The 22,187-nt window shown below is 40.9% G+C and overlaps 1 protein-coding gene across 5 annotated transcripts in view; it reads left to right on the forward strand.

Moving 5' to 3' along the window:
- Nucleotides 1-22,187, forward strand: part of phactr3b (phosphatase and actin regulator 3b) — a 54,319-nt gene that overhangs the window by 11,496 nt on the left and 20,636 nt on the right. The window contains exons 1-9 of one of the 5 annotated variants that reach the window (XM_027283657.1): nucleotides 2,154-2,391; nucleotides 6,452-6,521; nucleotides 6,810-6,974; nucleotides 7,119-7,193; nucleotides 7,318-7,458; nucleotides 9,100-9,330; nucleotides 9,414-9,621; nucleotides 10,847-11,037; nucleotides 13,435-13,588. In XM_027283657.1, coding sequence (XP_027139458.1) covers nucleotides 2,353-2,391; nucleotides 6,452-6,521; nucleotides 6,810-6,974; nucleotides 7,119-7,193; nucleotides 7,318-7,458; nucleotides 9,100-9,330; nucleotides 9,414-9,621; nucleotides 10,847-11,037; nucleotides 13,435-13,588 — 1,274 coding nt within the window. In that variant the 5' untranslated portion in view covers nucleotides 2,154-2,352. Of the gene's footprint in view, nucleotides 1-2,153; nucleotides 2,392-6,451; nucleotides 6,522-6,809; nucleotides 6,975-7,118; nucleotides 7,194-7,317; nucleotides 7,459-9,099; nucleotides 9,331-9,413; nucleotides 9,622-10,846; nucleotides 11,038-13,434; nucleotides 13,589-22,187 lie in introns of those variants that run through there. The other 4 variants (XM_027283662.1, XM_019267325.2, XM_019267323.2 and 1 more) reach the window with 4 other exon arrangements.

A 22,187-nucleotide genomic window follows, 5' to 3' on the forward strand; every position in this document is an offset into this window, starting at 1 on the left:
GATTTGTGTCTATAAATCTGATTTATCAACCTATATGCACCTTGTGAAAGCTTCATTTGCCAAAGGACAAAGCCCAGTGTGATCTGCGAGAGACATCATGAATAAGTATTTGAAGAAGACATAAAAACTGCTTTTAGCATGATATAGAAATTATCTTTCAATTTGTTCCTCCTCATACATATCTGACATTATTTATGTAGGACTAAGTAGGCTGTACCATGCTGTAAAGAATAAATTAACATATGCTAAAGAATATAGACATTTTTTAAGTAGACTACTGAACATGAAATGACAAGATTTTAGCTCAGGATAACTCTTACCTATTGTAGGAGCCAAAAAGTTGCCGCTACACCTATATTAAATGTGCTACAATGAGTTTTTAACTATTCTTAATACCTGCCACACGTTAGAGTCAGTCAGATTCCCCTTGAAGCACATAAAATGAAGCAGTGGAAACACTACTGTGTCCACAGCACACCAACAACCACAATGTAGGATGCAAAGACTGTAAAAAACATTGATGGTGTACAAAACTGTGGTGAGACCAGCAATGTTGTTTGGTCTAGAGACAGTGCCACTGAAGGAGGCAGAGCTGGAGGTAGCAGAGATGAAGATGAGCTTCTCTTTGGGAGTGACCAAGATGGATAGGATCAGGAATGAGTACATCAGAGGGACAGCACATGTTAGAGGTTTTGGAGATAAAGTCAGAGAGGCCAGACTGAGATGGTTCGGACATGTCCAGAGGAGAGATAGTGAATATATTGGTAGAAGGATGCTGAGTTTTGAACTGCCAGACAGGAGGCCTAGAGGAAGACCAAAGAGGATGCAGTGAAAGAGGACATGAAGGTAGTTGGTGTGAGAGAAGAGGATGCAGAAGACAGGGTTAGATGGAGGCAACTGATTCGCTGTGGCGACCCCTGAAGGGAAAAGCCGAAAGGAGAAGAAGAAGAAAAAGAAGAAGTCTCTGTGACATTACCCACCACCCAGGTTTCTGAAGAGCCATTGTGAAGTTTAGAGGGTGGTGGCTCTGGCTGTCGCGATCTTGGCAGTCCTGACTCTGCCGCCTCACATCTAATCTAAAAATGAGCAAAGACGTGGAGCTGAGGCGGCCTGAATGATGCCTGAGTGCTCAAACAAGTCACCTGTAATGGTACCCACATATCAGTCAAAGCATCCACGCTCTCACTTATGCACAACTAGAAGCTTTAATATAATTCAAACAGGTAAGTTCTATAAAAATGCACCCTCAGTACAGTTGTCATGAACAGGGAAATTAGCTATAGAGACCAAAACAGTTTTTTGTACCAGGCTGTAAACATTTCTGCTGTGAAGTTGGACATTTTAGCATGGGGACTTATGGAAACTGACTCACCTCTGGAGGCAGCCTCAAGTGGATGTTTGAGGAACTGCAGTTTTTGGAGCTTTTTGTGTGTATTTTATCTAGTTGGCCTGAATTTGCAAGCATATTCACATACTTTATACTCTCAGCTGTCAGTTTATCGGGTTCACCGAGCAAAAAAATAGTCTGTCTGTTTAAACTGTTTCAGAGAAGTGTTTATTCAATTTGATAGATAGCACATTGAGTATTGGTCACAAAATAATCAGTTTCAAGATGTTGGTCTTTACTGGTTGTGATGCACATTTTTGCAGTACTCTCTAATATTTTATAGACCAAACAATGAATTAAATAACTGAGGTTATAATGGGCAAATGGGAAATAATGGCTTAGGTCAGCCTTAAAATGTATCACATTACACTGAGAGGTGTCTTTGATATTTTGTCCTCATTTTATATCAGTGGCGGCGGACTGAACATTAGACTGTGTACTGTATAATTCAACAGCACTATGAAGCACAAATTACAGCCTCAGAAATGACCAAAAATGATAATCTGCTTGTGTAATCCTTCACGAAGGCGGATTTGTTGTTGTTTTCCACTGGATTACTTTTATCCTAGTCTCCCTAATAAACTGACTGCTGAACATATGTTTTCATAGCATCTTCCCAAAATACATATAATTGATATTTATACAAAAATCAACACCTCAGCATGCGTGTGTGTGTGTGTGTGTGTGTGTGTGTGTGTGTGAGTAGTAACCTACTGTAACACTATGTTTTGCAGTGGGCGGTGAGTGTGTGCCAGATTCTCTGTCCTCCTCCTCCCGTCCGGAGGGGCGGGGTCCGCGTGGTACATCCACAGCTAGCCCGTAAACAGAGCCCGGCGTCACTTTGTTTCCGCTCACTGTGCTCGCTCTCGTCGGAGATAAAGTAACATTTAACAGCTGTAAGTGTTTTGTTGCGTTTCAAGCTGTAAACCAGCGTGAGAGCCCGTCGGCCTTTTTCCGGGGAACGCATGACGCGAACGCCGAGTGGTGGAGGACCTCATGATAATGTGAGTGTTATTCTGCCATCAGCTGATTTATAGTGTGTTTGCGGCTCATGTGCATACGCTAAACACTAAACTGTTCATGTTATGTGTCTGTTGGGACTTGTAGTTTTTGAATCTATGAGTTCTTTCCTCTTGTCTTTTTTAATTTCCACCTCTGATATCACTGTAATATTCCCACAGTGACTCTTCAGTGAAGAACACTTGGATGATATTTCTTTTTTTAGTGCTGATATCACTGTGATAAATCTGTAATATCCCCTTTGGGACTTTTATCATGGACATTATATCATTTCCTTATAACTTGTTATATAAACTTGTTTTTATTTTATTCCAAATCTCACTCAGGAGCTATAAACTCATGACTACAAGTTACAGGAGATGTGTGGATGCTGTGATGTTTCTCTTTTTTTGCATCCTGAGCTGGCTCATTATCTGCAGACGGTCGCTTCAGGCTAAAGCACTGTACAGTGTCTGACTTCACTGTTTTTATTGCCCTGCTTGACTTGTAGAGAGGCGCTTCTTTCTGCAGAAAAGAAAGATCCCAATGTTCCCTCAAACCTCCAACACGTGAATAAATATTTCATCATAACTTGCAAATTAAAAATACAGCAGCTCCCTGACTTACATTATGCATCCGCTACACGCTTGGCCGTGATTGGCTGCAGCCTCCCAGTCTATCTCCGTGTGGCAACAGCCTTCCCATCCGCCCAGCAACTCCCTATTCCTCATGCCGTGGTGATTCTCTGCCTCCGAGGGCCTTTTCTGCAGCATCCAGCGTGGTAACCATGGCGACGGCAGCCTGACCCTGGCTGTGCTGTTACTACTACAGGCTTGACCTGGATTCCTCACAGTATCCTAGGCAGGCACACATGACACACATGGGGCATCTGACCTGCTTCTTGTCGTTTGTTGGCGGTCAAGAAGCTTTGGGTGTCGGCACATACGCTGCTGTTCATGGATCAGTGACCTCGCTGGACATGATTGGCCTTGTGTTGTTTAGTGTTTGTGTGTTTATAATGTCATCTCAGGTCTATTCACTTGCATTTGTAAATGCAGGAAATGTGTGTAGGCAGCTGAAACCGCTGGAACGGAGTCTCTAGATTGCTGGCCTCTGTGAAAAAAAAGAGCTTTTCAAGCACAATTGCCCCACATTCTCTGGTTTCAGCTTCTCCAGTGTGAGGATTTGTTGCTTTTCTGTGTCTTATGTTATAGCGGATTGAACATCTTTGGGGTTTAGTCAGTTAGTTGGTAAAAAAAACACATTTGAAGGCATCACTGGGATTCTAATGAGCAAAAAAAAAAAAGCCTCTTGATGCTAAATAGTTGCTGACATGGTGCTTTGTGCCTGTGCTGGAAGTCTGTAAATACAGCAGAACGTTTAGATGACATCCCTCCCTGATACCTGCATCACTTTGTACAATATTTTTCAGTTGTCAGTTAGATTTTGACCTTGTTTCAAATATCACATTGTGAAAACGTTGCACTTTTTGCTTTATGTTAAGCTGGCAGCCCTCCACACGCCAGCACCATCTCCCTCCATCAAATCCCTGCCAAATCCATCTTCACCTGTGGAGTATCAAATCACAACACACTTCCTTGTGTCTTCTTATTATGCGACTGGGGCAGGAAATAAGTACATGTAATTAGTTTCTTAAGGGATATAAATGAGCAGATGTTGTGGATTTAGATGCCGCTGACAGAAAATGAAAGCGTTCATGGAGCGATCCCTGCACAGCCCACGGCTCAGCTGTAGGCTCCCTGAGGTGTCAGCTTGTTGTTAGAGCCAGACTGTGTGGGAGTGCCTATTTCTGTCCTTTCTCCAAGGAACCTCTCTCACTCTGTCTGCCATTCGATGCAGAAATCAGCTCAGACGCTCTCTCTGCTTCTTCGTCTTGTCTTTCTGTCACTCTTACGCATCCTCGACAGCTTAGCCTGCAGACTGAAGAGTGCTTAGGGAAGTCAGAGTACCAGCTAAGAGGGATAATCACAGTCACTGACTGAGAAATCAAATCTTCTGCGCGCGGTTAGTCAAGTATTCGATTTGTGGATTGATATGACCTCGTCTTTTGATGTATTTTTCAAGCAACAGCAAACATGCTCTGGCTCCAGATTCTACGATGTGAAGATGTTTTACTGACAAAAAGGTTGCATAGACCTTCGCAGCCTGAAACGTACTGGACAAATAATGTTAAATAATGTTTGGTTATTCTTTTGATAGATTAATACTCACTTAGTACTTAATATTTAATCAATTTAATTGATTTACAATTAAAGAAAACAACACCGTCCAAGGAGGCTGCAAACCAATGATTATTTTCATTATTGATTCATCATTAGAAAATAGTGAAATATGGGCATCAGAGTTCAAGCTGATGTTTAAATGTCTTGTTTTGTCATTCCAAAAGATTGAGTTTTTATTCCATATTTAAGGAGGCTTAATTATACATCATTCTGTCATTGTATGAGAAATGACTAACGATATATAATGATTATCAAATTGGTTTGTGATCATTACTAATCTTTGCAGCACTACTTAAAATGACTTATTTTGCCTGACCGATCACCTGAAACCTAAAAAGTCTCCAGGTAACAATGTCGTGAAAAGCAGCATAACTGCTCGAATCAGAGAATGTTTGACTTTTCCTTCATAGAGGACCTCAAAGTGGCAACATATCAAATAACAATGTGAAAGGTGTCGCTCAATGACCTACTGAGAATTACCACCTGAATCTGCAGGTCCCTTTTGTCTTTACAGAGCTTTAGAGTGACTTTTGGTTCATGGTTTACCTGACTGGCTGCGACTTTCCTGGGTTTTACTCTTACTGCTCTCATAATGTTGTTTTCAAAGAAGAAGCTCTAAAACCCACTGCACATGAGCTGCTCAGCACCAAACAGCAGACAGACACGGTAAAAGACTAGCTGCTCAACATATTGGAGCATTTAGCAGCTAAAGAGCCAGACACAGAGACCATAAACAGAGCTAGCAGAGAGTATTTATCAGGTGGCCACACACACAGCCCTATATGAATGATGATGTTTTGTGACTGCTGGATGTTTAAATAAGTAAGTAAGATGGTTGACAAATCCGTCATACTAACTTAAAAAGGTGACGATGATGATAATGATGTTCTTACAACTTGTTTTTGCTGCCCCCAAGTGGCCAGAAAAAACAACTTTTGCAGATTTAATGTTGTATCCTGTGACATAGCAAGAAACACTGTAGGACTGTAACTAATGATTTTTTTATTATTATTATTGATTATTTTCTTAATTGATCGTCACTTATTATTATTATTTTTCTAATTTTTCCCAGAATTCAAGTTAACACCTTCAAATTCCTTGTTTTGTCTTACCAGCACATTCCGTTTACAGTGTTATGACAGATAGAAATTATGATAATTCATACCAACAGATTAATGTAGAGCTGAAACTATTAAATGGATTAACCGGTTAATCATTTCACAAAAAAATCCAGTTGTAGAAAACTTTATATACAGATTTAGATTTAGTCTATTGGACTATTCAAACTTGGTCATGTTTCATCATCAGCACACATTTTATTGACCAAACAAATCAAATCATAACGGAGAAATTAATCTGTAGATTAATCTGTAGTGTAAGTGTTAGTTTCAAGCCACGCAGAACATTTTCATGTACAAGAGGACTGTTATCTATACGTGTAAATAATTATTTGTAAAGAAATATTATGTGAAACCGTTTCCAGGTCACCTTCTCCCAAAAATAGACATAGACCAAAACATAATGGAACAAATTTTTTGTCCGTATTTAAAAATAATGATACAGGGCAACAAAAGACAACAGGAATACAGCAGAGAAGCAGCAGGTTGCTCTGAAAAATGCCATTCTGTCAGTAGCAGAGTGTGTCACCACTGCGTGATGTCCGATTGCTGTCGATTCCTGTGCACTTCACTGAGTACACCAAGTACACATCCTAAAATAGTGTAAAATCAGTGGAGATTACACGCTGCAGATGTCTGCACTGACCTTAGAAAAAGCAGTTGTGCTGAAACTGATTTTATTTATCCTCTGTGTGTCTTTCAAGAGGTCCTTTTCTGAAGCCCTCTATTGTCTGTGTGTTTGGGGCAGGAAAGGTCTGGCTGCCCTGAAACCATGTGAGTCAAACACAAACAATGCAATTCTCTGTCCTCTCCCCACCACTCGCTTCTCCTCAGAAATTAGACTGGAATCAATAAAGCATTTACAGCAAGTGACCCACATTTGCTGCTCTCACATGACGATGGGGTGTTAGTAGTATTGAGCCAATTGTGTTAGGAGTGATTTTAAGAACTTCCTCCGGTCGTCACGCAGTGTGAATCACTGACTGACTCCTGTGTTCAGCAGGATGGATTTAGCTGCCCTGCAGCCTATTTTAAGGGTGCTGTGTTTGTTTTGTGCCGTAGACGTGATGGACCAGCAGAGGGTGCTGCATTCGGGTTGCCTGGTCTCAGGGGTTCGTACGCCTCCCGTCCGCCGCAACAGCAAGCTGGCCAGCTTGGGACGCATCTTCAAGCCCTGGAAATGGAGGAAAAAGAAAAACGAGAAGCTGAAGCCCACCGCAAGTGAGTGTAAGGCTCTGTGCTTCTATAAACAGCTGGTTTGGGGATCACTCTGGGGATAGAGACACGTATTTGCAAATAGTCTGCTTCACATGTTTTCATTTCGAGCGGTCGGTGGACCGGTTTCATAAACGTTTGTGTTGTGTTTGTCAGCGGTGGAGAAGAAGGCAGCTGTACGACAGAAGAGAGATGACCTCGTCAGGAGGAACCCTGGGGAGATGGAGACAGGTGCAGACTGACACACATGCACACACACGACTCCAGGCTGGTTTCAGTTGACTTATTCAGCCACATGATGCCAAACTGCTGTGCAAACCCATCCCTGTCATCTTCCTGTTTATGCTGTATGCAGAATCAGATCTTGCTTGTGGGGGTAACAGTGAAGATCCAGACACCCCGACTCACTCGGACGGCGAGGAGAGAGATGAAGAGCCTGTGGCTCCTCTGGCCAGCAGCAGTGAAGACCTGGGCAGCGATTTGGAAGCTTCAACAGGTAGAGTGCAACACTGTGGTCTGAGAAAGTATAAAGGGGTAAAGCTGTATTAGACAGAGGTAGACTGGCATCAATACCTTTAACAGGGAAAAAAGGTGGAAGAAACCTCAGGAAGAGCCACAGAGAATGGATCCCTCTCCCAGGACGGACAGAGTGTGCAATAGATGTCACGTGTACAGGACAAATCAACACAAACATATTGTACAATGACTGATGCAGTTCCTCTCAGTTCTGTTGAGCATTTGAACATCTTTCAGATCATTGTTTTGGTTTTACGGCCCATGGCTTTCCTGCTTCTCTTCGCTCTCACAGCTCCTATAGCGTCGATTTCCGCCGCTGCATGCAGCTGTCTTCAGAAAGAACCACTGTATGTGACCCGCTCAGCACCAAATGGGAGATAGACACAGTTAGCTATTAGCTGGTAATTATAGTGCAGCATTTAGCAGCTAAACAGACAGATATTTCCTTCTGGAGCTGATGCAGACAGAAAACAGAACTAAAAGAGAGTGAACATCGGACCGATGTCCAGAAACTCCACTCCAAATGAATGATAATGTGGCCCCTTGAGTGATGGATGTGTAAATAAGCAAGTGTCTGCTAGAACGCCCAACACATCAATCTGTGCGGTGTTCTGCTGGCTCACATTTAGTTATCGGTGAGGTGCTCTCTGGAGAGGTCAGCAGTGTTGAGCGAGGCCTTTATATCAACTGATATTAGCTTCATATTACAACATACAAGTGTATACGTTGACCAAAAGTAAGAAGAAAGTCATTTAAGAACAGTTTGGTCCACCAGAGATCACTGACAAAATGATTTTTACGCTGTACTCTCTCTTTATTGTATCTCACTATAATGTCCGTCATGCATTTTGTAGTAATAAAGGAACATTAAGCAGCTGTTGGATGAAACGAATGACCCCGAGGGGTCCCTGAAACGTTTTCCTTTACCGTGTCACACACTATTAAGTCCTCTCTCGTTTAGTGGGTACTGAATATCGAATAAAGTCATTTCAGGCACAACCTTTCACTGAGCTGAAAACTCTTCTTCTCTATGTCTGCTGCTGGCACGGGGAATGAAGAGGTGCAGTTATTCAGATGACTCTTTTTTTGTATGTGTAGACTTCCTCATTTGATTTATTCTGCTTGTGTATTTACATTAAATATGAACCAAACACAATCAAAACAACAAGTTTAAAAAAAGGGAAAATAATAAAAGTAGGTCAAATTAAAAGAAAAAGTGTGTAAGTACAAAAAGGAAGAACAACAACAGCTACATATGTTAGCATGGTGCACAGTTTGTACATGTTACTGTACTTCAACTGATGATTAATACTGTTTATATGTTATGCTGTATGTTTAATCCTCTGTACTTTATGGATTTATGGATTTTCCCTTTTAAACAAATTAAACAGCCAGTTTTAATTGTTGTAAATCAGGATGGGATGTTTTAATTCCTGTCTGTGATTTAAGCCGATATGATGACTGGTTACTATTCATAAAATGAATAATTCTGGTTGACTATAAAACAGCCAAACTGTGCAGTTTTAATGGTGTCAGTTGGAGCCGCCATGTCTCTGACTGTCCACTAGGTGGAGACAGAGACCTCTGATCAAACCAAACATGTGCCGCTGTTTCCTTTCAGTACAAGACATGACTGAAGACTCAAAGACAGCGGGAGATCCCAGTCAGAGCGAAGATGGAGAAGATGAAAGCACCTCACTCAGCGACCCCAGTGACGAGCAGCCGATGGGGAAGGCGGAGGCTGTTGAAGGGAAATTGGAGGTGACGGCCGCACAGCCTCCGAGACGAGTCAGCACCTCCCCTCCGCCCAGCCTGCCAGTCAAACTACTCACCAGACTGGGCAGCCTAGACTGTGAGTTTACCAGAAGAAGCCTTGATGTAACACCGCGCTGTAGACTGCAGCAGTGTCTCACTCACGCTGTGTTTCCTTCCCAGGCGTTCCTTCTGTGCCAGTTAAGAAGTCCCCAGCCACCTTACCCAGGAACTTCACACTTCCCAAAGACCCTCATGGCTCCCTGTTGAGAGGCAGGATCTCCACACCTACTGGGTCCCCTCACCTCGGGTCACTACACCCACAACTGCCCCCTAGCTGCATCATTGAGGAACTGCACCGCGCCCTGGCCACCAAACATCGACAGGACAGGTCAGATTTGAGATATGCACTATTACTTATACATGTACGTGAAATATTGAGTAGCCTTTAGTTTCTGTTTTGTACGTGTCCTCACATTAAATATTATTATTATTTTACAAAATAAAACGCAAATCCATAACTAGATGTAATATGCATTATCCCTGTTAGACTATTGGCAGGCCATGGTTATGGAATACAATGATCTAATCCAACAACCAACGTGTGTGTATATCAGAAGAGCTGCAGCAAACAGTTATTTTCATTATAGATTAATGTGCAAATGAATTTCTATGTTAATCAATGAGTCGTCCAGTCTGTAATAGTCAAAAATGATCTTTCCCACTTTATCAAAGTCCAAGCTGATGGTCACTCAAAAACCCAAAGATATTCAGTTTGTTATGAAACGATTATTCTAGTTTGGGTCCCAAAAGAATGAATTGATTAAAACATCTGTCAAAGCACAGTGTTACAGGGGAGAATACTGTTTTTATTCAATTCCAAATGAATACTCTTTGAATGTGAATTTGTTTTCCAGGCCTGAAAAGTGACTCGAGATTACTGAACCACAACAGTGTGGTTTCTTTGGGCCTTGGTTAGGGTCTGCAGTTTTCCTCATTGGTTAGATTGAACAGGTTTGAACTGTGATTCGTAGTATGATCAGCTGATATTCCAGAAGTGTTAACTGTAGATCAAACATCTGTTTCTATTTTGAATTTTCTAAGAATAGCTGTGATGAAGCAACCCACCTGTTTATTCCAGCTTGTTAGAAACTTTATTGTGAACTTGACTGGACAGGAACCTGTTCCTCTTTATTAAAATACAGCACAATAGCACAGTCCTCTCAGACTGACTGTACCGAATCAAGCTTTTGTGGAGTTTTTTAACAGTGGTGTTTTTATTAAGCTACTTCACTCCTACTTAGAGCAAAGTTTAAGAGTAACTTGGTCACAGAAGAGAGAAAAGCCTTTTGATTTGGGTTTTTGTAAAAATGTGGACAGCCATTGGGTTTGTTGGGGTCCTCAGCTTTTCTAGTGTAAGAGACTCAGCTTTGTTTAGTTACAGCAAATCTTGTCTAGGTCCTAAGTTTACATTAGAGATAATGCTCAACATGTTGCATGTTCCAGATTTGTACATAAATGGATCTATTTGCAGACAAAATGGCAAGCTGGCAAATGTGAAGTTAATCCACAGCTTGAGAAATGTAACTGACAGGTTTGTCTTGTGATGATCTCAGTTTCCAAACGAAGGAGGCGCGCTCGTCTCTGAAGCGCCGGCTGGACGGCCGTCTGTCCCGCACGTCCAGCACAGAAAGGGAGCCCGCTGGGGAGTCGGAGAGCAAGAAAGAGTCTGACGAGAACAAAGAGAACTGGCGTCTGGACGAATACTTGAGCGATCAGGACAGCTGGAACGAATCTGTGATCTCTGGTAGGTTGCTGACAGCAGACATGTGGTGCAACATTTGCTCTGCTATTATCTGCCTCTTAATGTACAAAGCCAACCAAATCTGGGCACCTTGTCAGCGGATAATGAAGCGGCGTAATCTCTGCTGATATTTGTTTACAGTGAGAGTATGACAGGGAGATTTACAGCGATGGCGAATAGTAGGACGTTAAGTTGCAATGGCACGTCACACATCTGCTCTGTTGGCCTAAATCTTGTCCAATCACTTGGGTCATTGGTGCGCGGCCAGCCGTGGTTGACATGTCTGTGACTTTGAGGGGAGGGATATTAAAAAGGTAGAATATGGAGTTATGATGGATGTGACAGACATGCACGCAACCAGCACGAGGGTCTCGAATACGAACATCCAGTCACCAGTCTATCAGTCGAGTCTTGTCTTAGACATTTTTTCCATTGTCTTCCATTGTTGTCTGACTTTGACTTGTCTCTCTTTCTCATTGATCTTGCCAAATATTCTAGTTGGTATGTCTGTGCTTTGATTAACAGATGTCTGTTATTCATTACATTTGCCATTTGCAGTCCAGGAGAAGCTCAGAACCATCATTTATTTTCATAATTACTTTTTTTATTTCAGCTCTTTACACATTAGTGGAGAGACCGGAGTGTTTGCGAGTTTAAAATAGCTTTTTAAATAAGTCTGTGTAATGAATGGAAATGCACATAAAGGTACTTTAATGTTGTTTTGTTATTTACTGTGACACCACAATACAAAACCACGAGTTGAACTTTAAAGTATTTAAAGTAAATGAAATGGCCTGATTTTCTTACAGTGTTTAGACACTGCACTTAATGATCTTCTTGAAATAGAAGACATACTTTCACTCTCATATCACAACAATTAAAACAGATAAGCAAGTGGTCTTGAAGAGGATTCTCACTTACTATCTTTCTTATTTGGACTGGACTGGAAGGTGTTCCTGACTACAGCACTGCAAATGTCTGATGATTACAGATGTGTGGTGTAGGACAGAAGCCGAAAAAAAAGACTATATTTGAATAAATGAACGTCATATGAATTTACAGGACTATAGCTCGCCCTTTACACCGCTTGAACCCCAAATAGTTATCAGTTATGCTAACAGTGCAGATTCAGCTGCTACCGTTAACAGTGTGATTGTAAATGTAACTAGCGTTTAACTTCTAAAGTCTGACTGTGTCAATCAAATGAAAAGTGGTAAGTGACTCAGAGTAGGTGCACTAATGTGGCCTGAAATACAGCATTGTACCAGTAGGGCGCAGAAGAAGATGATTGTCAGTCAGTGTAAACAGTAAAGGTCTACAAAGACATTTATATAGGCCAAAATCACAAATCTCAGTTTACTTTAGTGGGCTTTACAATCTGTACAACGTTCAACACTTGATTCAGGCAAGGAAAAACTCCAACAATCATATTATATTGTAATTTTGATGACAACATTCCTGATACATAACTACCACACAACTTGAACCTGAACTTGAACTGTGTACATAAACTTGATTTATATTTATTTAGTAATTCTTTATTTAAATTCATAAGACCTTGGACTTCAAATTGGCCTAAATTAATTGCACACACAGTAAAACACATGTTTCAGATCATCTGCACATGTAGTCACTCACACAACACTTCACCACTCTGCACCCCGCCTCTTGCCCTAAATTAGCAGGGATAGGCTCCAGTCCCTCTGATGAGGATAAGGGTTGCATAAAATGGATGGATGATTGGCTAGCAGCTGTTTTCAAGGCAGCAGATATCCCTCCTAGTACACTTAGGTCAATCATAATAGAATATAAAACAGTATGCACAGAGCTGATTAAAGGAAACTATTCCCCAACCTGTATTCCCATTCAAATCGTTGAATAAGAAATAAGAAACTTTAATCAGGAAGCAAAACGCAGTGCCATAGTTACTAAATTTATCCATCACTTGACCCAAAATCCAGAAGAAGATTTATTTAAGCTGTTTCCACCTGCTATTAGTAGTACTTTGAGCAGAATTTTAAGCCTGGTTGTTTTTTTTTTTTTTAGCTAAAATGCACCTTGGGAGTTCAAATAAACTTTTAGTGTCAGGCAGATCTTAGACATAGAAGTGCTGCAACTGTGAGTCATGTAGCTTTGTTTATGAGCCTGAGATGGCTCCTCCCTCTTTGCAACGCTATAAATGAACTGCGCGTTTCCGTGGCTAAGACGGGAGACACAATCTTAGAAATAATTAGGAATGTGTTTAATTAATAAGGTGTTACGTTAAGTCTTATGGAAAAGCACAATAGCACACTGTGTGGTGATTAGCGCCAGTTCAGCAGCTTTAGCTGGTACACTCTGTTTGGCAGCTCAAAAAGCGCTGTGTCGTTCTTGACCTTAATTTGTGCTCCACGACAACAGGGACCCTCCCGCGCAGGATGAGGAAGGAGCTGCTGGCCGTGAAGCTTCGAAACCGGCCCAGCAAGCAGGAGCTGGAGGACCGCAACATCTTCCCCGTCCGCAGCGACCAGGAGCGGCAGGAAATCCGCCAGCAGATAGAGATGAAGCTGGCCAAGTGAGTCGCTCTGTGTGGACCCACATCAGCTCGCCATCAGCCAATCCCCCCTCCCGTCAGACCCCCCATCCTTCTCTACCCCATGTATGTGCGTTTCATCACTCGACATCACTGTTGTCTACACTTTGCCTGCTTGTCTGTTTCCCTTCCACCATCCCCATAACAAATGCTCGGTGCTTAAACACATCACAATGGTTTTCAATGTTGTTGCTCACTGCAAAGCTGCGAAAGGTTTTTTTAATTTTTATGTACAGAGATGTAGTGGAAGGTAAACCCACCTCAACTCAGTTTACTGCCAGTTTATTCAAAGTTCAGCAGCAAAAATGCTTGGAGACGAGGTTAAACTGTTTTTGACAGACTACCATCTACCTAGTGCTTCTGTGTAGCATTTGTGGTTAAAGTGTGGATGTCTAGATATGGTAGTGAGCACAGGTTTTGGTTCCATAACTACCATAACTACCATAACTGGCTTGCTGTGAGGACATGATGTAGCGGGTGACAGGCTGTCAACCAGATTGAACATCAGTAGAGGAGGTTGTATCAGTGTTTAGTCAACTTTGTTAACAACAGCAGACACAGTTGTGCTGTTGTGTGCCTTTTTGAACATGCCTTGGTTCGAAAAGTCGATAGCAAAGACTGCATAAAACATGGACGCAGTCTCCATGGTGTCACCCACAGTGTGGGGGCTCTGGCTGCCGCCATGTCGGCAGTCCTGCCTCTGCTGCCTCACGACTAATCGAAAAATGGGCAAAGATGACGTGGATCGTGGGTGGAGCTGAGGCACACTGAATCAAGGCACCTGTAACTGCACCCACCTGTCAATCATGAACAGGGAAATTAGCCATAGAACTGTTTTATAAAACAGTTTTTTTGTAGCAGGCTGTAAATATGTTTATTTCTGCTGTGAAGTTGGACATTTTAACATGGCGGCTTATGGAGACTGACTCGTTCTGTAGCCAGCCTCAAGTGGCCGTTCAAGAAACTGCTGTTTATGGCACTTGCTCACTGAGGTGCCACTTGGTCTGTAGCCCACCGTGCATGTAGTAATTTGACCAACAAAATGCCTTTCGACCGATGATCTGAATTTGTCTATGTTTTGAGACATGCCTTGAACTTAGGAAGCTTCACACAGTCACTGTGACCATCTCCTGTTTTAGCTGAAACAAATAGTTGTCTTTACTTTTTTGTTCATGTACGGTTTAAACATGCAACCATACAGAATGTAAATTACCAAGCTTAAGGTTTTTTTTTTTGTTAACTTTGGTACTGAGCATGTAGGACACAGGCCGTCTATCAGAACTTGGTCAGTGCTGTTTGCTGGGAGTGATCCTAAATGTCAAAGCTGCAGCCATAAAACCAAAACAGTAAGCTGAAAGATACTAAAATGAGCTTAGGTTTCACATCACACTTTGTCATTTGAGCCATTGTTGTCCAAAAATAACAATTATAGCAGCTTTAAATGATCCCTTCATACTTTTAGAAGTTCATTTGATTTTCCTTTTAAACTCCTGTCTACATAGAACTATATCACGTAACACGTTATGCATAATGTTAATTCACATCATACATATTTATGTTGGCCTAAAGTCTTCTTTGTCTTGGATCAAGCTGTTCACTACCGCATAAACAGGGCATCATTTTCTCAGTGCACTGTGTTGCTAGGTTAGTAGCTTCACCTAGCTAAATCGAGTGCAACCCATGTCAACAACCCTGCAATTAAATGTTCCCTGTGGAGTTTTTGTACCTCGAGTGATGCCGCAGTGAAGTTTTTCAGTGAGCAGTTCCCTGTTTTTGTGTCATGCACGAGGACGCCCCCCCATGTAATTCACGGGACAATATGTCATGCACATGTGCGCGCATGTGTGACACGATACACATTCATCCCAGTGATGTCACACTGTTCCACTGATCTAAAGGTGGCGGTAACACGTCAAGATGTGTCAACAAAGGCGGGATAGGAGAAGACCGCAATCTAGTCAGCTTGAATAGAAACACTACAGGGTTCAAAATGCTCAAAAGCCAATGTTTTGTGGGGAAGGAAATGCATTCAACATATTTGTCACATATCAAGGACACATGTGCATGTATTTTGGTGATGAACATAAATGTAAACCTAACTTTTGTTTGTTTAAAAAAAAAACAGCGCAACTTTAATCTTACCTTTATTGTTCAGTTTTGGTTGAAGAGGTGTTGACTTTGGTTTTATTCTGTGGTGCTGTTAAAATGTATTCTTTTATATTAATGCAGGCGATATATATGAAATTATGGTAAATTGTGGCAGGATAAGATAACGGACAAAGCATATCTTCGTCTTTTCATCTATCAATTACTAGTGTTCATTACTAGTGTTCATAGAACAGTCTCTGTCTCTCACAGTGGATCATACCATCTATAAACCCCTTCATACATGGTGCTTTACCTCTAACTAAGGTTTTGATGCATGTTGCCTAAATCGTGTTAACATCAGCCCTGAGAAATACATGGGAAATGTTATCATGAATCAGTTTGGTGTAAATAGTTGTGTTCCTCAGCTTTTCTGGGTCAAGCGGTCTGATTTTTGGAGTGTGGAGAAGGATTTTCTGACAGGCAGGGGAGGAATGTAACACACAGAACATAATCGTATTTGTCGTGTTATGTAAAAGGCCATAGGCTGCTATTATGGTGACTTTAATAGGATTAACAGTCAAATCAGGTTCATTTCTTTTCTGTGAATAATACAGTGGCAGGGTGTACTGGTAGGCTTATGCAACGCTCCGAGTGGGAAGAGGAGGGTTTTGCTCCTCTCTGAGAATGCAGTCATAACACCAGATGAAATGTTTGGATGGACTTTATTAAAGCAATCTGGTTGCCTTTTGGTGTTCACGTCAAGTGTGGGTGATGACACAGCAGCTCTCTTGACAGCGAATGACCATTTGACTTTTTGGACTCAAAGAGGGTTGAAGCTGCTTTCATTGCTGTTTGCACTCTTCCCTCTGTAGACTATTAAACACGTTAAGTTGTTTTTCATACCTTTGTTAAAAAGGCAGATGTGATAATAGGCTGTTAGCCAAACAAACTGTGCCGAATGCTGCTGAGTGCTTTAATTGGAGGTTGGCCCGCTTTCACCTGCCAGTTTTGATTGAAACAGAGGCTATTCTTCTCTGTAAGTGACGGGCAAAGCGCAAACTTCTAATTAGCATTTTCCTAAGCGTTGTTCCCCCAAACGACCCACAGTTCATTACAGCTGGTAGTCTTTTTGTCTGAATTCAGCCAGACATCTGGTAACGTGTTTATATACCAGTTTACATCATGCAAACGTTATAAAACACAGAACTGCATCATGAAACATCATATTAATACACAACAGGTTATCAGAAATGTGACAAGAGCTTATGATTTGTGCTATGTAATTTCTGTGTAATTTATATAATTTATAAACTATCTGACTGCTAAAAGAAGATAAAAGATTCATTTTCATTTATGAGATTTACACAGTAAGCATTGAAAATTCATGATAAATGACAGCATGATGGGACATTTCTTACTGTTTTTATGCTTGTACACATGATGGCTGCTATTTTACAATAACCACCACTTCTTATATGATTGTTGTGTTCAACTTATCTGAACTTGATGCAGGTGGCATTTTAAAGCACTATTTAATATTTCTGTATGAACAGTGGGTCAAATGCAGTTTGGTTTTTACGACCCACAAAATCACTGCTCTAAAATCCTTGTTTAAAAAAAAAAAACTGTACATTCTCTGCCTGGCACCAGATGACACACAGACAAACTTAACAGCTAGCCAGTGATACTGAAACATTTAGCAGCTGAGCTATTATAACTTGCAGCAGTTGCTGGAGAAGAAACGTGAATATTGCACTTTCATTCATGAAGAATGAATTCTAATTTTGCTTAATGTCTGCCGGTGGTGCAGCTACGCCGCTGTTTACTAACGCCATCTTCATACTTACTTCAGAAGCGTGTTTACTGCTCATTGCACTGCCCCCAAGTGGCCAAAAAAAAAAGAATTACTGAAGGTTTGAGCTGAAGAATGAAATCAATAAGCATGACTTGTCTACAAATTAACATTAGCTGTCATATCTTTGCAAAGCAAGTCCATCATAACGCATTTAGTGGCTTATCAGGAGTCCAAACTTTGCTGCCATACCAGGCTGCAGCATGTGATGCAGCATGTGAGGGATGACGAAATGAAACTTTCCATTTGCTGCTCACATTGTGTTTGGGTAATTTAGTCTAAACTAGACTTGTTTACAGAGGAAGTCAAATAAATAGAGCAATTCATTCAGTTCCTTGTAAAATGTTTGCTTCAGGATGTGGTCTTCCCTCGAGTTGAAGAGGAATTCACAGAGCACCTAAGAGAGATGGATACAATGGCAGCTCTAACCTCTCTTTATGCCTTTTTGTTTTTCATATCTTCTGGCAAGGGAACGCTTTGTTTTCAGCACAGAGGGCAGGTTGTTGTTAAAAACCAAAGGCCTGAAGTGTGTTTTAATATTCCCAATAAGACATGAGATGAAGAATCCATCCTAGAAAATATGAAAACAAAACCGCACATTCATTTATTTCTAATTTATAATGTTTTACTGAATTACCCATCTTTAAAAACACTTGATGTTCACTTTTTCAGGGATCTGATCCACTGAAACTGATCCCAAGTCTGTTTTCTCTGCTGGACCAGACCAGGCTTTTACTACAGATGCCATCACTAGGGGGCATCAAGGGAATTCAGTGTGCTGATGTTTACAACGGAGTCTGTCTGTGAACCGAGTGCACCCACTGACAATGAATAGGAGACTTTGCAGTAGACATGTGATGGTCACAGTCGTCACTGTGAAATCAAAGTGTTTAATTGTAGGAAGTCAAACACGCTTAAGTCAGCGTGTCTGTCATTGTCCCTGGAGCAGCTCCAGAAAGTGACATAACATCACAGATGGTTTCCTTCATCGAGTCGTTCATGCCCACACATATTTTATTTTACTCTTGAGTTAAATTAAGATTGAGTTAATGACTGTACCGTAAAGTCCAGAATAAACAACAAATTGTTATTTGGCATACATGAAGCATTCAGATCTGAAGTAAGAGAAACAATATCACAGTATAAAAGTAGGAAATGTGTCTAGCATAGTATACGCTACAACCTGTTGATCTGCTGATCTGATACTGATATATACTGTTCTGTAGAGTTAGGCAGTTGGTTCCCAACCTAGAGACTGAGCCACTCCAAAGGGTCACAAGATACATCTGAGGGGTCAGGAGATGATTAAAGAGAGAGAGAACAAAACAACAAAACAAAGACCTCTTTAGGCCTTGAGCAGTGATTAACACAGATCCATGTAAATGTCACTTTGAAATAACTCTGAGAAATCTGAAGCATGAATACAGGCTGCTCTGTAAGAGGTTAAAGGCCAGACAGATTGAGATTGTGTACAATCAATTCGACAAATGTTGTGCAATACAGTCGTCCCTCGCTATAACAGGGTTCACTTTTCGCGGACTCGCTGTTTCGCGGATTTTTTTAGTGTCATTTTGCATGTTTTTTTTTACAGCGTACTGTACAGTATGAACGCGCATTGTGTTCTGCGTCCTAAATTGGCTAAGGGAGAACCGCACATGTGTTCTGCATCCTGATTAACTAAGGGAGTACTGCACAAAATGCGTGTAAAAAGGTGTATAAAAGTGTGTGGTTAGGGGTTTTACAGCCTTAAAACATGTATAATAATTGTAAAACTTACTTTGCGGATTTCGTTTATTGTGGGTTATTGTTTATAGTGGGTTATTTTTAGAACCTATCCCCCTGCGATAAACGAGGGACCACTGTATATCAAACTCAAAAACTAGCAGAAAATAATAGTACTCCAAATGTGTACTTAAGTAGAGTACTACAGTACAGTTACTAATGTAGTTACTTTGTACCACTGTGTACATGTAAAGCAAGATATAATGCTCTAAATTCATAAATAAATGGTCTTCAGTTACCACAAAAATGCTGCTTTGAGTTTTGGGTCATCTGGAAATAATTCAATAATAATAGACCAATTTAATATTATTTATTTATGTATTTTTAAATTATTCACTTATTAGTTGATTACAGTCAAACACTGTAAAACTATAAATATTCCATCACGTCATTTCATGTGTAGAATTGTTTAGAATGTGGATGAGAATCCGTTATAATAGAAACTAGACTTGATGTAAATTATCTTTGAACTAATCTAATAATAAATATGTGGGCCTTGATGTTGTTTTTTTAAAGTATATATCTATAGAAATAGTTCTAACATTGCAGCCTAAAGGTCACCATTGGAGTCAGTGAGCTCCAGGGAGACTGAACCCCTGTGTTTCCCGGGTGTGGTTTCATTATGTACTCTGTACCATCACAGGTCAAAGCAGCTAATTAGAGACAAGAAGACTTTGAGCTGAGAGAGAAACAGACCTGTTTTCCATTCCGGTCCATGTCTAATTAATTTACAGCCGAGCCTTTTGCTCCTCGTTTTGTAAGTTAACTATGAGAGATGTGTAAGGCTGCATGACATTCAGACGGGCTCAATAATACTGCTCATGAGCTTCTTTGAGCCTGGCATCATTCTTCTCCATGTGCCTTCATTCCTACGCCCTCACCCAAGGCATTTCACAGCTGTGTGTCAATCTGGGTGGCCGAGTGGCAATGCGTGCGTTTTATGTATATGACGTTATCATAAACCAAAGCCGTTCCAAACACGTCATGTTCCATGTGAGCTTCTCCGTGCACACATGGACAAATTCCAGTGGGTAATTGCAGAATAGCAGACGACATTATGCAGCATTAATTACTTTACAAGCCAGAGAGGATGCTGGAGACACTCTGGCCTGTAGTTTGCATTTTAGGGAGACCTAGCTACATCCCAAACACAACAAACGGATTATGTAAACGGAACTCCTGACTACTGTTGCATAATAAAAACAGGAAGTGATCAATTAGGTGTCATAAGGTGAGGGCTTTGACAGCGGGATGCTGGATGATGGACAGGATATAAACAGTGTTGATTAAGGACAGAGGTCAGAGCAGCCGGTCTGTTGTGAGCAAAGTTTCCTGCTAGTCACATAGTTCAGTCAATGTGTTACATTACTGCAGTGATTCAATCTCTGACTGCAGCGTCTGTGCCAAGCTGCACTCCAGTAATGAGAGATCAATTAGAAATGTATGACATTATGTATTAGACACACAGTATTCTTCCTATGGTCAATAAATCCCATGAAATGACCAAAAGTGACAATTAATTAATACTACAACAAATAATATTTGTGTGTCTATCAGAGCCTGAAATATCTTCATCCTCTGTGCCAGAGGGCTCCATTGTTACAAAGTTTTTGTAAAAACTGCAATACTCAACCTGTTTTTTGAAAAACGAATGAATCTTGAAGAAAATAGCAGCCTTATCCTTTAAAGAGTAGCACCCAACAATCAGTGGTGATTGTCCAGATATGATGACAGAAGAATTAGTTAATAAGAAGATCTCTGACAGCGTGGGAAAGCAGAAAGTGACAGAGAACTGAAGCAGTAGAGCAGACCTTTTTCACAGTAGACATTTTGAAAAAAAAAAAAAAACAGGTCTTATGAATAACATTAATGGTGGCTCTGTTGTATTCAAACATCCCTTTAAGCCAGGACAGTTCAACGATGAACTGAACATTACACCATCACCCTGAATCTGATGCAGCTCCTCACTGATTTCATTATTTTACATGTTTTTTTATGTTAAAAATGTCTGCCTCCTCCTCTCCCATGTTCTTTAAAGTGAATGGCAGAGAGAGAACACTTTGTATTTGAGAGAGGAAAACCAACCATCACAAACAGTGTAATTCTATTTGACCTCTTTGGGTCTAGAAACAGAAGAAACACAGCGTGCTAGTGAATGTTCCCTTTGTTGTACACCATCCAAATATCCAGGTCAGGCAGTTCAGGGTCGTGTCTAGATGGAAGCCTTAGATTTGTGAAGTCTCGCACATGAGCCTTTGATCCACACACCCACGCTTGACTCTACAGTGGCAGACATATTCGAGTTACTTCAAATTATGAGTTTGAAGCACATCTGCATTCATACGAGGAGGAAACCAAGACATTGCATTTGATGTTTTAAAGAGTGACAGAATGAAGTTTGACAAAGTCTTTAGGTAACGTAGTATAAATTCCAAGCAGTGAGGAGTTTGTGGTGGATGGATGAACGAACAGAACTTTCTTGGTTAGGTTTAAGCAACAAAACTAATTGGTTAGGTTTAGGACAAAATCATGGTTTGGACTAAATTAATGACTCAGCGATGACTTTTGGTTTCATACAGGAAACAAACAGCGACTTCGTGGCAGACAAACTTCTCCCACATGCAAAAACAACAGGTACAAATCCTAGTTTTTGCAAATCTAGTCTTACTATAGACACGATCGCTATTAGGCTACATGTGTCTGGTTCTTCTACAATGAATTGTAACCATAGTGTCAACATTTGACTGCCAAAATACAAAGAATGTAAAACATGCACACATGTACGAGTTACATTTGTTTATTCACAGCAACCGCTTCAGCTCCAGCAGCTTCCCCGGCCACCATTTTCACAATGTCGGT

The sequence above is a fragment of the Larimichthys crocea genome, chromosome I (genome assembly GCF_000972845.2).
Source record: "Larimichthys crocea isolate SSNF chromosome I, L_crocea_2.0, whole genome shotgun sequence".
Taxonomy (NCBI): Eukaryota; Metazoa; Chordata; class Actinopteri; family Sciaenidae; genus Larimichthys; species Larimichthys crocea.